Source organism: Tauraco erythrolophus, chromosome 2 (genome assembly GCF_009769465.1).
Source record: "Tauraco erythrolophus isolate bTauEry1 chromosome 2, bTauEry1.pri, whole genome shotgun sequence".
In the NCBI taxonomy this organism is placed as follows: domain Eukaryota; kingdom Metazoa; phylum Chordata; class Aves; order Musophagiformes; family Musophagidae; genus Tauraco; species Tauraco erythrolophus.
The window spans coordinates 2222430-2237927 of record NC_141466.1 but is presented as its reverse complement, the minus strand read 5'-3'; the positions used below and the strand labels follow the sequence as shown (position 1 = coordinate 2237927).

At 45.9% G+C, this 15498-nt stretch overlaps 2 protein-coding genes across 4 annotated transcripts in view; one reads left to right on the top strand and one right to left on the bottom strand.

Annotated features, from left to right (window-relative positions):
* Positions 1–4784, bottom strand: part of SYTL3 (synaptotagmin like 3) — a 40472-nt gene extending 35688 nt beyond the window's left edge. For both annotated transcript variants that reach the window (XM_086631195.1, XM_086631196.1), the window contains exons 1-2: positions 4734–4784; positions 727–1290 (exon numbers count right to left, since the gene is read on the bottom strand). In XM_086631195.1, the coding sequence (XP_086487321.1) occupies positions 727–836 (110 nt within the window). In that variant the 5' untranslated portion in view covers positions 837–1290; positions 4734–4784. The remainder of the gene's footprint in view (positions 1–726; positions 1291–4733) is intronic.
* A 3252-nt stretch (positions 4785–8036) lies between these two features.
* DYNLT1 (dynein light chain Tctex-type 1) lies at positions 8037–14889 on the top strand. 2 transcript variants are annotated; one of them, XM_086632016.1, is made up of 5 exons: positions 8037–8107; positions 12177–12218; positions 13299–13422; positions 13638–13715; positions 14482–14889. In XM_086632016.1, the coding sequence occupies exons 1-5, from the start codon at positions 8081–8083 to the stop codon at positions 14550–14552; spliced, it is 342 nt and encodes a 113-aa protein (XP_086488142.1). In that variant the 5' UTR covers positions 8037–8080; the 3' UTR covers positions 14553–14889. The 2 variants fall into 2 exon arrangements, with proteins under 2 accessions (XP_086488142.1, XP_086488143.1); XM_086632017.1 differs by lacking the exon at positions 12177–12218.
* The last annotated feature ends 609 nt before the right edge of the window (positions 14890–15498 follow it).

Below are 15498 nucleotides of genomic sequence, written 5' to 3'. Positions count from 1 at the left end.
TTTAAGTTTCTACATTTAAGAGACTAAAAATTTCTAACTTAGCAGCACAAATTTGACAAAGGCGCAATTTGACAAAGGCTGCAAGGAAATTCTTGCCCTAGCCCTGATATAGAGCAAATAAAACGCTGGAGGATTATCCCTTATCTTTCACAAATGAGATACTTGCATAGTGTGAAACAATTAACCAGAACCCTTTTCCTAGCAACGACACCTACTGACACTAGTAACAACCACCGAGACAGCGTGGTCTGCTTGCTACCCGTTGTACACGAGAAAGGACAGGGATAGATCCAGCACCATGAGGAGGCATCCAACAATTCCTAACTCCAGTCTTGGCACAACGTAAGTTAAATAAGCCAGGCATAGACCTGACCATGTTCTGAGTTACCAGGACTATAGGCATGCATAGCCACATGATGAGAATGCCATAAAGCCTTCACAGAAAAAAATACAGGCAGCAACTGAACTTTCTATGAAGGCTAGAAGTAAAATTCATCAAGTAGATTATTCACCAAACAGTATTTGCTTGTGTTTACTGTGAAGTAGTCAATAATATGGTAAATCCAAGAAGCTCTGGATAACCTTTAGTTTTCCCAAAGAATAAAAAGGCATCAGCTAACAACAAGTTAAAAAAAGGAATACATTTGAAAGGACAGTGAAGAGGAAGAGGAGTACTACTAAGAATAAAAAGGAACAGAAATAGAGGCATAGGGGAAGGGCAGATACCTTATTCTTTCCTCCTCTGTTTTTCTCACCATCTGGTCACGGTACAGGACTTCCAGAACGGCCTCTCGCTCCAATTCTTTAAGAAAGTTTAGATTAAATTCACAGGCCATTTTCCTCCAACTTCACTTGTTTTGTAGATTCCTGTCCTATGGTTCTACTATATCCAGAACGATGGATACTTCTTTATAGAGTACAAGGTGGTCCGAGTCTTTACTAAGTGCCTGCACTCTTATTTGACTGGTGACGTGTTTCACTGTGTCATACTCTTGAAAATAAAAATAACCATGTCTGTCTTCACACAAGTCGTCATTTAAGGGTCTCTGCTACAAGGGAATACAAACAATAGCAAGGTCACAGCCGTCTTGTCTTTTGCACATGAAAGAACTTCTTGTTCCTTTCTTTTTTTCATGGAGAGCGGTTCCAAAAGAGATGAAAGGTTGCAGTAAGGTCCCAGATAGGGCTTTGACTATCACCAGATGGTGGGACAATTCACCAAGAGATGGTGTAAATGAATAGGGGAAACGGTCTGTTTCATTTCATCTTGTAGACTTCTGATTTTCAGGCCTAGGGGAAAAAAGAAAACATAGAATCACAGAATGGTTGGGGTTGGAAGGGACCTCAAAGATCATCCAGTTCCAACCCCCCTGCCATGGGCAGGGACACCCTCCACTACACCAGGTTGCCCAAAGCCTCATCCAACCTGGCCTTCAACACTTCCAGGGATGGGGCAGCCACAGCTTCTCTGGGCAACCTGTGCCAGTGCCTCACCACCCTCTGAGGGAAAAACTTCTTCCTTAGATCCAATCTAAATCTGCCCTCTTTCAGTTTAAAGCCATTGCCCCTTGTCCTGTCACTACACGCCCTTGCAAAAAGTCCCTCTCCAGCTTTCCTGTAGGCCCTCTTTAAGTACTGGAAGTACTGGAAGATGTTATTATCCCTTCTCCTCGCTTCTTCAAGACATTTCAAACAGTACGTGAAGGCCACATTTTGCTACACTCAGGCCGTTCACGCACTAATTCTGATACAGGAGAGGTTTTCAGACAGTCCCACTCTGCGGTCAGTCCCACCATATTGTCCATTAACACTCACTGGCATTTTTTGTACAGTCAACATAAAACAACCAATAAAGAAGCTTAAGTTAGTTCTGCACACAGGCCTATGACTGGAAAAGGCACACTGGTTGAGACAGAAATGCCCCTTTCTAATCTCATTTTACTGAAAAGACAAAACACCACAAGCCTAAGAGAGGAAGGAGGGAGAGATGCCCTCTGAGAGTCACTTCTTTCAATTATCTATGTCTGTTAAGTCCAGATAAACAGTTTAAGGCCCAATAATGCTATTATCTTTGCTAATACACACAAGCACTAAAGAGTTAAGATACATGTTATTTCCAGCTCAGTGAACTAATAATTTTTGCCCCAGACTGATAATGTTAATGTACAAATTAAATATATTTAAGTATAAAATTAAACAGAATGTATTTTGGATATATTCTGTGACCTTCATTTTGTAAAACTCCCACTAAAAGAGAAAATAATTTTAATATACTTTAAAGAGAAAAGCAGAGAAAAAAATGATTATACAATCTAATTCAACTTACCATATTCAGTTTTAATACCACTGTCTAGTGTGTATTACAAGAAATCTAAGAGAGTTCCACTCATGGTACACCAAATATTGAAGATGTGTAAATGAAAACTGGTTAAATATTTCAAATTTAGTCTGAACTAAACACATGCAGTCAGGGTCCTCCTCGGACAGAAACAGTTACTGATGGACCTCAGCTGAAAATCCGACCAACTATCTGCACGGCCGGATCATTATTTTTAAATACTGTGAGGTTTAAGTTTAAAAAAACCCACAATCATCAAAGCTTCAGATACATAGTGACAATGTATTTTCGTCGGTGCAGGAAACTACTTTACATACAGCCAGCCTCAATTAAGTTACTTAATTTCACACAAAAAAAAAAGCAGGAGGTGATAATTTGTATTTAGAAACAGTATCCATTTCATTCTTTTTTTTTTTTTGTGAAACTCTTCAAAAGGCACCAAAAGAACAAAGCATTTCACAGAAGCAGTGTCAACAAAGAAAAAAAAAAAAAGATTGGTTTCCTGTGGAAACAAAAGAGACAAAGATAGACATAATCATATTTTATTTCCTTACCAACTGCAATTTCGCAGGAAATTACTCAGTTGAAACCTAAAAAGCCTGAGCAATTTTTTAACACCATATATGTCATTTTCAAAGGCCCCTGTATCCTTCAGCTGCTTTCATCTTTTACCTCAAGAACACCTCCCAGGATTGATGAGGATGTTCAGAGCTTTCAACGCCGTTTAAGTCGATACAATCCGAAAGAGCAGTCGGTAAGAACTCGGGCACCTCTGCACTGTACAGGATAAACACCCATTACAGCATAAGTTATGCTTTCCATAAACTAGGATTTCCAAAGGCTAGTACATAGAATCACAGAATGGTTTGGGTTGGAAGGGACCTCAAAGATCATCAGTTCCAACCTCCCTGCCATGGGCAGGGACACCCTCCACTACACCACGTTGCCCAAAGCCTCATCCAACCTGGCTTGAACATTCCTACAATTGTTTTTTTTTCTAATCTTCATGAAGATTTAAGCTCAGACAATTATTGTGTTCTGTCAATTTTTCTCGCACATTCCAAGATAACTCGAAACCCAGATTAATGATGAAGAATAAATGGAGTGAATAAAGCTTTAAGAATAAAGTACTATATGCCCCCAAATGGGAGATGATTGTGTGCCCCACAACAGACTTGAACTTGCAATCATTTCGCAGAGGTGTTTGAATTGCACTGAAAAGCTCTCTACCATTGTAAAATAAGGACTTGGTTCCAACACTGAAGCTATCTGCATCAGCTTAGCTTTTTGGCAGTAATAAAGAAGCAGCGTTTTCAGTAATGACCCTCCTTCACAGGAAAAAAACATCTTAAAAACCTTCACAGATGCTTTCCTTCCGTGTTTATCCATCAAATCCAGCTAGCTAGCTGTTTTACGTGGCCAGTTAGCCTCAAAGCCAAGCATCTTCTATGTAAAACCAAAAGCAACAGCAATCTCTTTAGTAAACAGCATGACACTTCTCTCTTTTCAGCACAAAGCTCACCTGAAATATTTTGTTCAAGCATTATTTTAAATTTTGTATTTGAAATAATCCAGTGCCAGGCACCCTGCAGAAGGGTCAGCAGCTTTCTGAAAATACCATCTGAAGTCTCAAAGCCAAAGGAGATGGGATGACCAACGCGGTCATGCCTTAGGAGAGGGAGACATGACTCCACACAGTGCAATCTCAGAAGACCATCTACCTAAGACAAGATTAAGTTTGCAAAATGTAGCTTTTTTTAAAAAAAAAAACTTTTTGAACTTAGAAATGCCTGACTTGGCAAGCTTTTTCTCAAAGCAATTTTGCTTGTAATGTACTATTGATCGCCTTTCAGGTCTTTAAGCATTAGGAAAATAATGACAATCAAATAAACACACATAAACTGATCTTCTAAAATCAAAGCCTTAATTGATTTGAAGTAATTGGATTCCTTCATCCACTAACCCAGAAGATGGATGTAATACATCAGTAGCTAGGACAGAGATTAAGAATGTTCAGAGTAAAAGTGATCACAAAAGCTACTGGAATTTGTGGCTATTTTCTATTCTGCAGAGCCCAATCACATCAATTTATTCTTAGCTGAGAACACCACAAATGTTATTTTATACTACCTAGCTGCAACAGTTTAATTTTCACATCCTTGCACACATGCATGCAAATGACTTCTAAATTCTTTGACAGCGTTTTACCAAAGTTATGTCTTGCGATTTTAATAACATCCCACCTCAATTCTTGAAGTAAAAAAACCCAAACCAACACAAACACTTAAATTCCAGTTGTGGCCCCTCCAAGAAATCTTTGCAGTTTAAAAAAACGCCATCCCAGTAAGTAAAAATGTACAATGTCGTATAGAACAGGTTAAACCGATGTCCTTACCTTTTTGGCAGCCATCAAAGAAAGATACATGGAAGTAAACCGCTTTCAAGAGATGAGTAGCACTCTTCTTATTTATTTATCAGTCCTTAAAGAAAACTGGTGGCTGTTCTCCACCCACTTTCCTTCCTTTGGGCACCGAAATTAGACTGACATACGTACAGAGGGACATCCCCAAGACAGCCAAAAGCAAACGCACTCAAAGAAGAGCTCTGATGTTACGACAGCTTTGGCCAAGTCTTGGGCTTTGTTCCCAGCAACAGCGATCAAAGAGAAATGATTCCTTTTTCTAACATTAAAAGGAGACTCAGCACAAGAGACTATAAAGGCTGACTGATATAATCGAAATATACTTAGTGTTCAAGCCACACACAGGAAGAGTAGTGGCTTTGAGTTCTACATCATTTCTTTTTCTGATATTATAGATGTGAAAATACAACTAACCTCAATGTCCCCAGAACTCGCACTGAAAACTCCACTTGTCTCGTAAACACTTCTTTCCTGGAAACAAAATGGTTTTTCACTCAGGTCTGAATGACAAAACAACTAGTACAGATAAAAGTTCAAAAGAATTCATTTTTTTTAATGCATCTGCAAAAAGTAGAAAATTATTTTACCTCACAACTGGAAATCCGATCACAGATAACAATTGAAAGTTAAAATATTATTTGGACTGGATACCCCAATTCAGTCTATAACAGAACCAAGCATGAGTAATGGAGTTCAAAATTTCATTCAAATGATTTCAAAGTCTGGAAGAGAGGCTGTTCTTGCAGGTCAATCTCCTTTCTTCTTCCTGGCTCTACCAGATCAACTGTAAGTACAATGTAGAAGACCTTCTTTATGTTTTGAGTGTTTTAAGAAAGATTATTTTTAGTTAAAATTACACAAAGCACTGCAACTCTATTCACATAGCAAATTAAACAGCCTGCAATTTTATAACCTCATTGTCTTATAACCTCATTATCTTATAACCTCATTAAGTTAAATAGGTCAAACATTTCCACCTGTGTATGTTAAGTTCAATCACCTTTTTTAACTCTATCACTAAAGAGAAAGCAACTGTTAGCAGGGTACAAGCGCTGTGCTCAACAAAGACAATTTGGATGCTTTGGGCCTTCATTTCAGGCAAACTTTAACTAAGAGAAAGACCAGAAATAATCCGAGGATTGTAACCACCCACAGAGATGGGTTTGTAGCATCACAAATCCAGCCAGAGGAAGTTTAGCCCTACCACCAGCTTTCCCCCAGTACAATAGGAATGCCACACCGTGCAAGCTGTATGTCCATTGACACATCCCAGTATGGCAAGGCCAAGTGCATGGACCTGCACGTGGGTCGGGGCAATCCCAACCACAAGTACAGGCTGGGCGGAGAACGGATTGAGAGCAGCCCTGAGGAAAAGGACTTGTGAGTGCTGGTGGATGAGAAGCTCAACATGAGCCGGCACCGTGCGCTGGCAGCCCAGAGAGCCACCCGTGTCCTGGGCTGCATCCAGAGCAGCGTGGGCAGCAGGGCGAGGGAGGAGATTCTGCCCCTCTGCTCTGCTCTCCTGAGACCCCACCTGGAATACTGCGTTCAGCTCTGGAGTCCCCAGCACAAGAAGGACATGGACCTGTTGGGAGCAGGTCCAGAGGGGCCATGAAGATGATCCGAGGGCTGGAGCACCTCTGCTCTGGAGACAGGCTGAGAGAGTTGGGGCTGTTCAGCCTGGAGAAGAGAAGGCTCCGGGGTGATCTTATTGCAGCCTTCCAGTACCTAAAGGGGCTACAGGAAAGCTGGAGAGGGACGTTTTACAAGGGCGTGTAGTGACAGGACACGGGGCAATGGCTTTAAACTGGAAGAGGGGAGATTTAGATTGGATCTAAGGAAGAAATTTTTCCCTCTGAGGGTGGTGAGGCACTGGCACAGGTTGCCCAGAGAAGTTGTGGCTGCCTCATCCCTGGAAGTGTTCAAGGCCAGGTTGGATGAGGCTTTGGGCAACCTGGTGTAGTGGAGGGTGTCCCTGCCCATGGCAGGGGGGTTGGAACTGGATGATCTTTAAGATCCCTTCCAACCCGAACCATTCTGTGATTCTATGATTCTATGATCTTTTTTAACAACTGCACCGTACAACAGGCTGAGGCAAATTGTACCGAACGCACTCCCCTACTCTCTTGCCTATGGAATGGCTATGAAGCGAGCCGGTCCTGCCCTGCCTGCACGTATGGAGCAGGTTATTCCTGCCTCGGTGCAGGCTTTGCTCTTGTCCCCAGGAAGGCATTTCCTCCTTTGTTCAGACTGTTTCTCCAGTTCATCCAGGGCACTCTGAACCTGAACATCATCTTCTGCTGTTTGCACTGTCTCTCAGGGATTGGTATCATCAGTAATTTGGGCACTTTGTAAACACTGCACACAGACACGAAATCCAGAAATTGGGAAAAGCGTGCTCTTTAATTTCATTGTCCAGATTCTGATGGCTTTAAATTGAAAGAGAGCAGATTTAGATTGGATATAAGGAAGAAATTCTTCACTCAGAGGGTGGTGAGGCACTGGAACAGGTTGCCCAGAGAAGTTGTGGCTGCCCCATCCCTGGAAGTGTTCAAGGCCAGGTTGGATGAGGCTTTGGGCAACCTGGTGTAGTGGAGGGTGTCCCTGCCCATGGCAGGGGGGTTGGAACTGGATGATCTTTGAGGTCCCTTCCAACCCAAACCTTCTGTGATTCTATGATTCTGGCTAGTAGAAATAACAGGATCTGCTTAGAACGGCAAGAATTCAGATATTCTTCATGTTTTTCCATGTTGTTTTTTTTTTCTGGTTCCTAGGCATACATGACATACTCAGACCTTCTTTTCAAGCTCTTTCCAGAAACAAGATCCAGGCCCTTCTCCTCAGGGAAGGACCTCTGCGACCACCTCTCCGCGGGCACGCTCACTGAGCACGGCCGCCAAACTATCCGTCTGAAAACCACAAAGCTCACGGTCACCCTTCTCTCCCGCAGGCCCAGGCTTTGGGGCGGCCCCACGGACCGCCATCTTTCCCACCACGGCCCGGCCCGGCCCGGCGCCTCCGCGCCGTCGCTATGGAAACCGCGCCATGTCTCCGAGCCGCGCAGCGCGCACTGCGCAGGCGTGAAGCGAGGGGGGGGGCCGGGGGAAGGAGTGCGCAGGCGCACTGCCGGCCGGGCGGGCGGGGCGGGAGGCGCGGAGCACGGCCCGCGGGCAGCACTGCGCATGCGCCCTGGGTGCCGCAGCCCGGCGCGGGCGGGGGGCGCGGAGGCGCAGGCGCACTGCGAGCAGCGGCCGGCGCGTGGGGAGGGGAGGGGGCGGTGCCGCGGTGTCGGTTGCGGCGTGAGGGGCTCCAGCGGGAAGATGGACGACTTCCAGTCGGGGGATGAGGTAACGGGCCAGACCGGGGCGGGGGTCCCGGGGAGGGCGGCGTGGGGGCTGCGCTTGGCTTCTCCTTTCGGGAGACTGCGCGCCGGCGGAGGGTGTGAGGCGATACCGGCCCGCCCCGGACCCGCCCCTCGGTCTGTCCGGGCCGAGCCCGGGGCTGTCGGCAGCTCCGCCGCCTCCCGTTGCGCCGACCCGCTGCTGCCTTCCCGCGGGGCGACGCCGGGAACTGGCGGTGTCTCCGAGCCGCGCGTCCCCGGCAACGGCGGCGGGCAGGCCCGGCCTTTGTTCTGCCGCCCCTGCGGAGCCGTCCCCGGGGCGCGCCGCCACTCCGGTGAACAGACCGGGTTAGCGGCCGGGCCGGCGGGCCAGCCCCTTCTCGGCGTGTCGGGTGTTCGCTGGGCTCCTCGGCCCGGGCGCCGGCCGGCCCTGCTGCTCCCCGTTCTCTGCTTGTTCAGAGAACGCTCCGGGATATCGCGGCTCCCGGCTCCACCAGCCGCGGGGTTCATCGGTGTGCTGTGGTGGAGGAGGTTTGCCGGCCCGCTCATGAAGATGCAAAGTCGAATAAACCAAGGGTGGTTTTCTTCTTTATCGTGCTAAATGACAACCCAGCAACTGTTGCCCTTGCAGAAGGTCAGAATTCCTTGACAATTTGCTGCATTGTTCTTAAACAGCTGCATTGCGGCTCGGTTAGACAATAGCAAAGTGTTAGGGGTGAGGGTGTGTCAGGCTTGTGCTGATCTAAAAGCCTTCTCTTGAGTGCTGGGCCTGGCTTGTGTTATGGAATCACAGAACGGTTTGGGTTGGAAGGGACCTCAAAGATCATCCAGTTCCAACCCCCCTGCTATGGGCAGGGACACCCTCCACTACACCAGGTTGCCCAAAGCCTCATCCAACCTGGCCTTGAACACTTCCAGGGATGGGGCATCTACAACTTCTCTGGGCAACCTGTTCCAGTGCCTCACCACCCTCAGAGTGAAAAATTTCTTCCTTAGATCCAATCTAAATCTCCCCTCTTTCAGTTTAAAGTCATTGCCCTGTGTCCTGTCACTACACACCCTTGTAAAAAGCCCCTCTCCAGCTTTCCTGTAGCCCGTTTAGGTACTGGAGGCTGCAATAAGATCCCCCCGGAGCCTTCTCTTCTCCAGGCTGAACAGCCCCAACTCTCTCAGCCTGGCTCCATAGCAGAGGTGCTCCAGCCCTCGGATCATCTTCGTGGCCTCCTCTGGACTCGCTCCAGCAGCTCCATGTCCTTCTTGTGTTGGGGACCCCAGAGCTGAACACAGTATTCCAGGTGGGGTCTCAGGAGAGCAGAGCAGAGGGGCAGAATCCCCTCCCTCGCCCTGCTGCCCACGCTGCTTTGGATGCAGCCCAGGACACGGTTGGCTTTCTGGGCTGCCAGCGCACGGTGCCGGCTCATGTTGAGCTTCTCACCCACCAGCACTTGACAGTGCTGGGATACAGCTCTTTACAGTTACAGTTTTTAAAAACTGATAGTTAACATACTTGAACATCATTCTGATAGCTTTTTTCAAAAATGCCTTCGGAATTACTCAGAAGTAATACAGCTTTGTGATTTGCATTTGTTGCCTGGGAACACCGTTTTTAAACAAGATATTTGAAACATCGAGTCTGCTTTCCTTGTGCCAGAGAGGTAGTGCAGGGAAATCACAACACTTCAGAAATTTTTCCCTTTATTTTTTAAAGCAAAAAATGTTTGTATTATCTTACAAAAGGATGGAATAGTGTTGTATTATTTGGCAATTCAGGCTAGGTATCATTTCTACTTAAAGTATACACATTGCTTAAAATCAAAAAGCACAAATCACAAAGCTGGATATTGGGACTTTACGTTCTGTTTGTCATGCATCTAAACCCAGATCCACTCTTGTCCCAAAAAAGGGAAAGGGTCAAGAAGGAATAGCAACTGTAGAACGAAATTCTCAAATCTATGGCTCTTTCCCATTTAAATGTTTCAGTACAAATTAGATATCTAAATGCCTTTGAGAGCTTGGGTTGAATTTAATTCCGTTTACTTTGGGGAACTGGTTGCCCAGAGAAGCTGTAGATGCCCCATCCCTGGCAGTGTTCAAGGCCAGGTTGGATGAGGCTTTGGGCAACCTGGTGTAGTGGAGGGTGTCCCTGCCCATGGCAGGGGGGTTGGAACTGGATGATCTTTGAGATCCCTTCCAACCCAAACCATTCTATGATTCTATGATTCTATTGTCTGATTCCTTCCTTCTGGTTTCTGAGGGGAGGCTGTGAGACACCTGTTGTAAAAACGCGATGCCCGGCTCACTGCCGTGCCATTGCAGGATTCCTGGGATCCTGCCTGTCAAGGCTCACTGGTTGTTTGAGCAGCTGAGGGGGATGGCGGGCTGCCCCCAGCAGTGGGGCGGCTTGTTTTAACCACCTTCTGTGGAAGGCAGCAATTCCTGAGGGACTGAATCAGGATAACATACTCACCACGCAAGGAAATGGATGGTACTTTTAGGATTAGTAACAAGTCGGGGCCTTTCTGTCCCCATTTCACACGCTTCATCTCTGCTCCCCAGAGGCCCAGAGAAAGCTGGAGGTGATGGGAATCCAGTGAGCTAGATTTTCCCTTCAGTTTCCAAGGGGCAGTTTTCTTCTTATCCCCGGCTGAAATTGTCCTCATGGCTTTTTCTTGAGCTGTGAGTTGATGTTTGGTTGGCATCAGTGCCCTGGAGATGCCTGTTTCATATAGCTGTGTCTGCACCCTGAGGTTATCCCTGCAACCCCACTGTGAACTGTGGACATTAATGCCTGTTGTAAAATGAGAGTGTGTATGTGCAGAAGTGCTACACATGCTATTTTAAAATACTTTCAAGTTAAAATTGGAAAACTTTGACTCGAAAGGCCAGCCAGTATCAGTTCATCTATTACTTACTTTGCTAAGGATGTGAGCTTGACTGAGTTGGAATCATAGAATCACAGACTGGTTTGGGTTGGAAGGGACCTCAAAGATCATCCAGTTCCAACCCCCCTGCCATGGGCAGGGACACCTTCCACTACACCAGGTTGCCCAAAGCCTCATCCAACCTGGCCTTGAACACTTCCAGGGATGGGGCAGCCACAGCTTCTCTGGGCAACCTGTTCCAGTGCCTCACCACCCTCAGAGGGAAGAATTTCTTCCTTATATCCAATCTAAATCTGCCCTCTTTCGGATTAAAGCCATTGCCCCTTGTCCTGTCACTACACACCCTTGTAAAAAGCCCCTCTCCAGCTTTCCTGTAGCCCCCTTTAAGTACTGGGAGGCTGCAATAAGATCACCCCGGAGCCTTCTCTTCTCCAGGCTGAACAGCCCCAACTCTCTCAGCCTGGCTCCATAGCAGAGGTGCTCCAGCCCTCGGATCATCTCCGTGGCCTCCTCTGGCCCCGCTCCAGCAGCTCCATGTCCTTCTTGTGCTGGGGACCCCAGAGCTGAACGCAGTATTCCAGGGGGGGTCTCAGGAGAGCAGAGCAGAGGGGCAGAATCCCCTCCCTCGCCCTGCTGCCCACGCTGCTCTGGATGCAGCCCAGGACACAGTTGGCTCTCTGGGCTGCCAGCGCACGGTGCCGGCTCATGTTGAGCTTCTCACCCACCAGCACTCCCAAGTCCTTTTCCTCAGGGCTGCTCTCAATCCATTCTCCGCCCAGCCTGTACTTGTGCTTGGGATTGCCCCGACCCACGTGCAGGACCTTGCACTTGGCCTTGTTGAACTTCATGAGGTTCTCACAGGCCCATCTGTCCAGCCTGTCAAGGTCCCTCTGGATGGCATCCCTTCCCTCCAGCGTGTCCACAACACCACACAGCTTGGTGTCATCTGCAAACGTGCTGGGGGTGCACTTGATCCCACTGTCCATGTCACCAACAACGACGTTAAACAGCACTGGCTGTTCCGCGTGCAGAGAGCCCGATTCCGTGTGAGCAAAGAAAGGAAGAGTCGCTGTCTTCTGACTTGCAAGAAATCTGACCAGGATAAATTAGGTTTTTAGTGCATGTTCTTAGCTTGAACTCTGTAAACAGAAGAATGTGTCCACTGATTAATTAAAATTCTACTTGTTTTTGTAGACTTCCTTTGTTGTTGATGAAGTCAGTAGCATCATTAAAGAGGTAAGCGAACGTTTGCATTTGGTTATAACTGTTTATTTAAGCAATGTGCATGCTTTGAGTGGAAATGATACCTAGCCTGAGTTGTGATATGTATTACAAATCCAAAAGATAATTAAAATATTTTCCTATGCTCCTCTCTGGTCTAACAGTCTATCCCTATTAGAATTTCCAGGGGGATGTTGTGTATTAAACGCTATAGAGATAGATTTTATGTTTCAGTAATATGTAGGGGTTTTTTTATAGGCTATCTGCATATGAATGTTACTGTTTTTCTTTGAGATGCTTTTCCTCCAAGGTGAGTTCTTGTTTGTTTGAAATGATGGAACTATTCTTGTTGCTAAGAAGCATGAGTTTCCTGTCCAGAAAATTTCCGGACGGATTTGATGTGTGTCCAGGATTCCTCTTGTAGTGTAGACTAGTGCAATTTTTTTCTTGTTGCAAAATGTTTTAGCCAGACTCTGCAAATTAAATACACGTGCTTTAATACATGCTCCTGTCTCTTGTGAATCTGAAATAATTTTGTATTTCTTTTTTAAACAATTTCTGAGAGGAAAAACTGCAACTTAAATGTACTTTTGTTTGCATCTTAAAGGGGAAACTTTCCTGGTAAGTAAAATGGATTATTTGGCTGAAGGCTGCTGCTCTGTTAGTAACCAGAAACTACGTGGTTCTTTTGCTTTGTTGCTGAAAAATCTGAAGTTCATTTCTATAGAATATGTGTGAGTGAACGATTGTTGCGAGCGTTTTCTCAGGCTCTTCAGGACTGTCTGAATGCAAGGTGCTTTTCATTACTCTGGTCAGGATATTGGGATAGGAATTACAAGTAAAGAATCAAAATACCACAAGATGGAGAGGGTGTAATCTGTGATGATACGATAATAGCCCCTACGCTTAGCTCAAACTGTGAACTGCAAGTCTTTCAATAACTGAAAATACTTCCAGCAGTCACTAGGGACAAGTAGGATTTGGGGTTTTCTGTGGGGATGGGGTCTCTTCTTTAGTGCTGCATACTGGAATGGGTTAACAGGTGCCTGGGTAGGTTGACAACAGCGCCGCTGTTCTGTGTGTTTGTCCCCACAGGCCATCGAAAGCGCCATAGGTGGCAACGCCTACCAGCACAGCAAGGTGAACCAGTGGACCACCAGTGTGGTGGAGCAGACGCTGAGCCAGCTCACAAAGCTGGGGAAGCCTTTCAAGTATATCGGTGAGCTCAGCTTCCTCTTCTCTGGTGCAGCTGGTACAGCTGAGTGCACTGATGAGCAGGGGGTGGGGGAGTATCTCGTCAAGAGCCATGTCTGTAAACCACTGGTGCTCCTCATAACCACGTGTGTGTGCCTGTGTGTGCTACGCCAAGCGAAAATGTAGCTAAATGTTAATTGACAGTAAGAAATTAATAAAAGCTTCTCTGCTGACAAACAGTGACCTGTGTGATCATGCAGAAGAACGGTGCTGGGCTACACACAGCAAGCTCCTGCTTCTGGGACAACTCCAGTGATGGTAAGGGACACAGCTGTTGGATCTCTCAGCTTGCAGTTGCTAATCCCCTCAAGACTAGGCAGCATACTTTTCTTTTTTTCCAGGTACTGCAGTTTTGGGGTAATAGCATGCGGTTTGGTATTTTTTCTGGTTGGCTGTGGCGCTAACTGATAGATATGAAATGCTTAGCTGTTGTGAAAGCTTCATTCTTAAATTTCTCAGTGTATTTTACATGTCATTTTACATATGCATGTTTGTAATCCAGAGGAGGCCACGAAGATGATCTGAGGGCTGGAGCACCTCTGCTATGGAGACAGGCTGAGAGAGTTGGGGCTGTTCAGCCTGGAGAAGAGAAGGCTCCAGGGGGATCTTATTGCAGCCTTCCAGTACCTAAAGGGGCTACAGGAAAGCTGGAGAGGGGCTTTTTACAAGGGCATGTAGTGACAGGACAAGGGGCAATGGATTTAAACTGAAAGAGGGCAGATTTAGGTTGGATAGAAGGAAGAAATTTTTCACTCAGAGGGTGGTGAGGCACTGGCACAGGTTGCCCAGAGAAGTTGTGGCTGCCCCATCCCTGGAAGTGTTCAAGGCCAGGTTGGATGAGGCTTTGGGCAACCTGGTGTAGTGGAGGGTGTCCCTGCCCATGGCAGGGGGGTTGGAACCGGATGATCTTTGAGGTCCCTTCCAACCCAAACCATTCTGTGACTCTGTGATTCTATGATATAAGGGCATGCATTTAATCACTGCAACTTTCTTCTTTCTCTGAAACCCTTTTTTGTATTTGTAGGAACCTGCACGGTGAGGTGGGAGAATAAGACCATGTACTGTATCGTCAGTGCCTTCGGACTCGCAATATGATTGCCTTGGAATCATTCATCCTTCTCTTTTTCTACTCCAGCACTTGATTCCGTCTCTACTCAAACTGTGAATACACTGAACAACTTATTTTTATTGTACTTTTTTAGTAACTTTTTTTAAATGTAGAAATGTGAAAACATGCTGTTACATGGTTTATGTTTGTACTTGGTATCGTACAAGTGTTGCCGAACTGTCTTAACACTTCAAGAACTTCTCTTCAAGGTGCTAATGCCAAAATCTGCTGCAGTGGAGACACTTTCTCTAGATTTCTTTTTTTAAGACACCAACTTTCACACTTTGTACTTTTTGGTTAGCATTAAATTATTGAAATTCATAACCATTGGTGTGAGTTGTTTAAGCTTAACTCTTTTGTTATTTAAAAAAAGTTCCAATTATTTTAATTCTCTTACAAATAGTTTAGATACATACCAGAATATAAAGCACTTCAATAATTCTGCCAAAGTCACTACAGAATTGCACGAAAATTAGATGATGTTTATCAGAAAGTCCTTTGTGAAAGGGAGAAGAACCTGCCTTAAGGTGACATGACTAAATGACACGTAAGTAAGTCTCTTGCCTTCTGAAGTTGCAGCTGAATAACAAGTAAAACAAGTTTTCAGCGTAGAGCTGGATCAGGTTTTCTTTGTCAGCTAATTACAGAAATGGGAGCCGTGCTGTGAACCTCAGACTGCCTCTTTGAACCGCTGTGCTGCTCAATTAAGCAGTAGCTCACTGCTTAATTACTTACAACGCAAGTATGGGAGAGTGTGCTGGGGCTGGAATCAGTCGGAGTCACCTGCATTTCTTAGATTTAGAATCATAGAGTGGTTACGGTTGGTGAGATGCCCGTCTCTCCTCGCTTTTATACAAGTAAAGCTGGAGAGGGACTTTTTCCAAGGGCATGTAGTGATAGGACACGGGGCAATGGCTTTAAACTGAAAGAGGG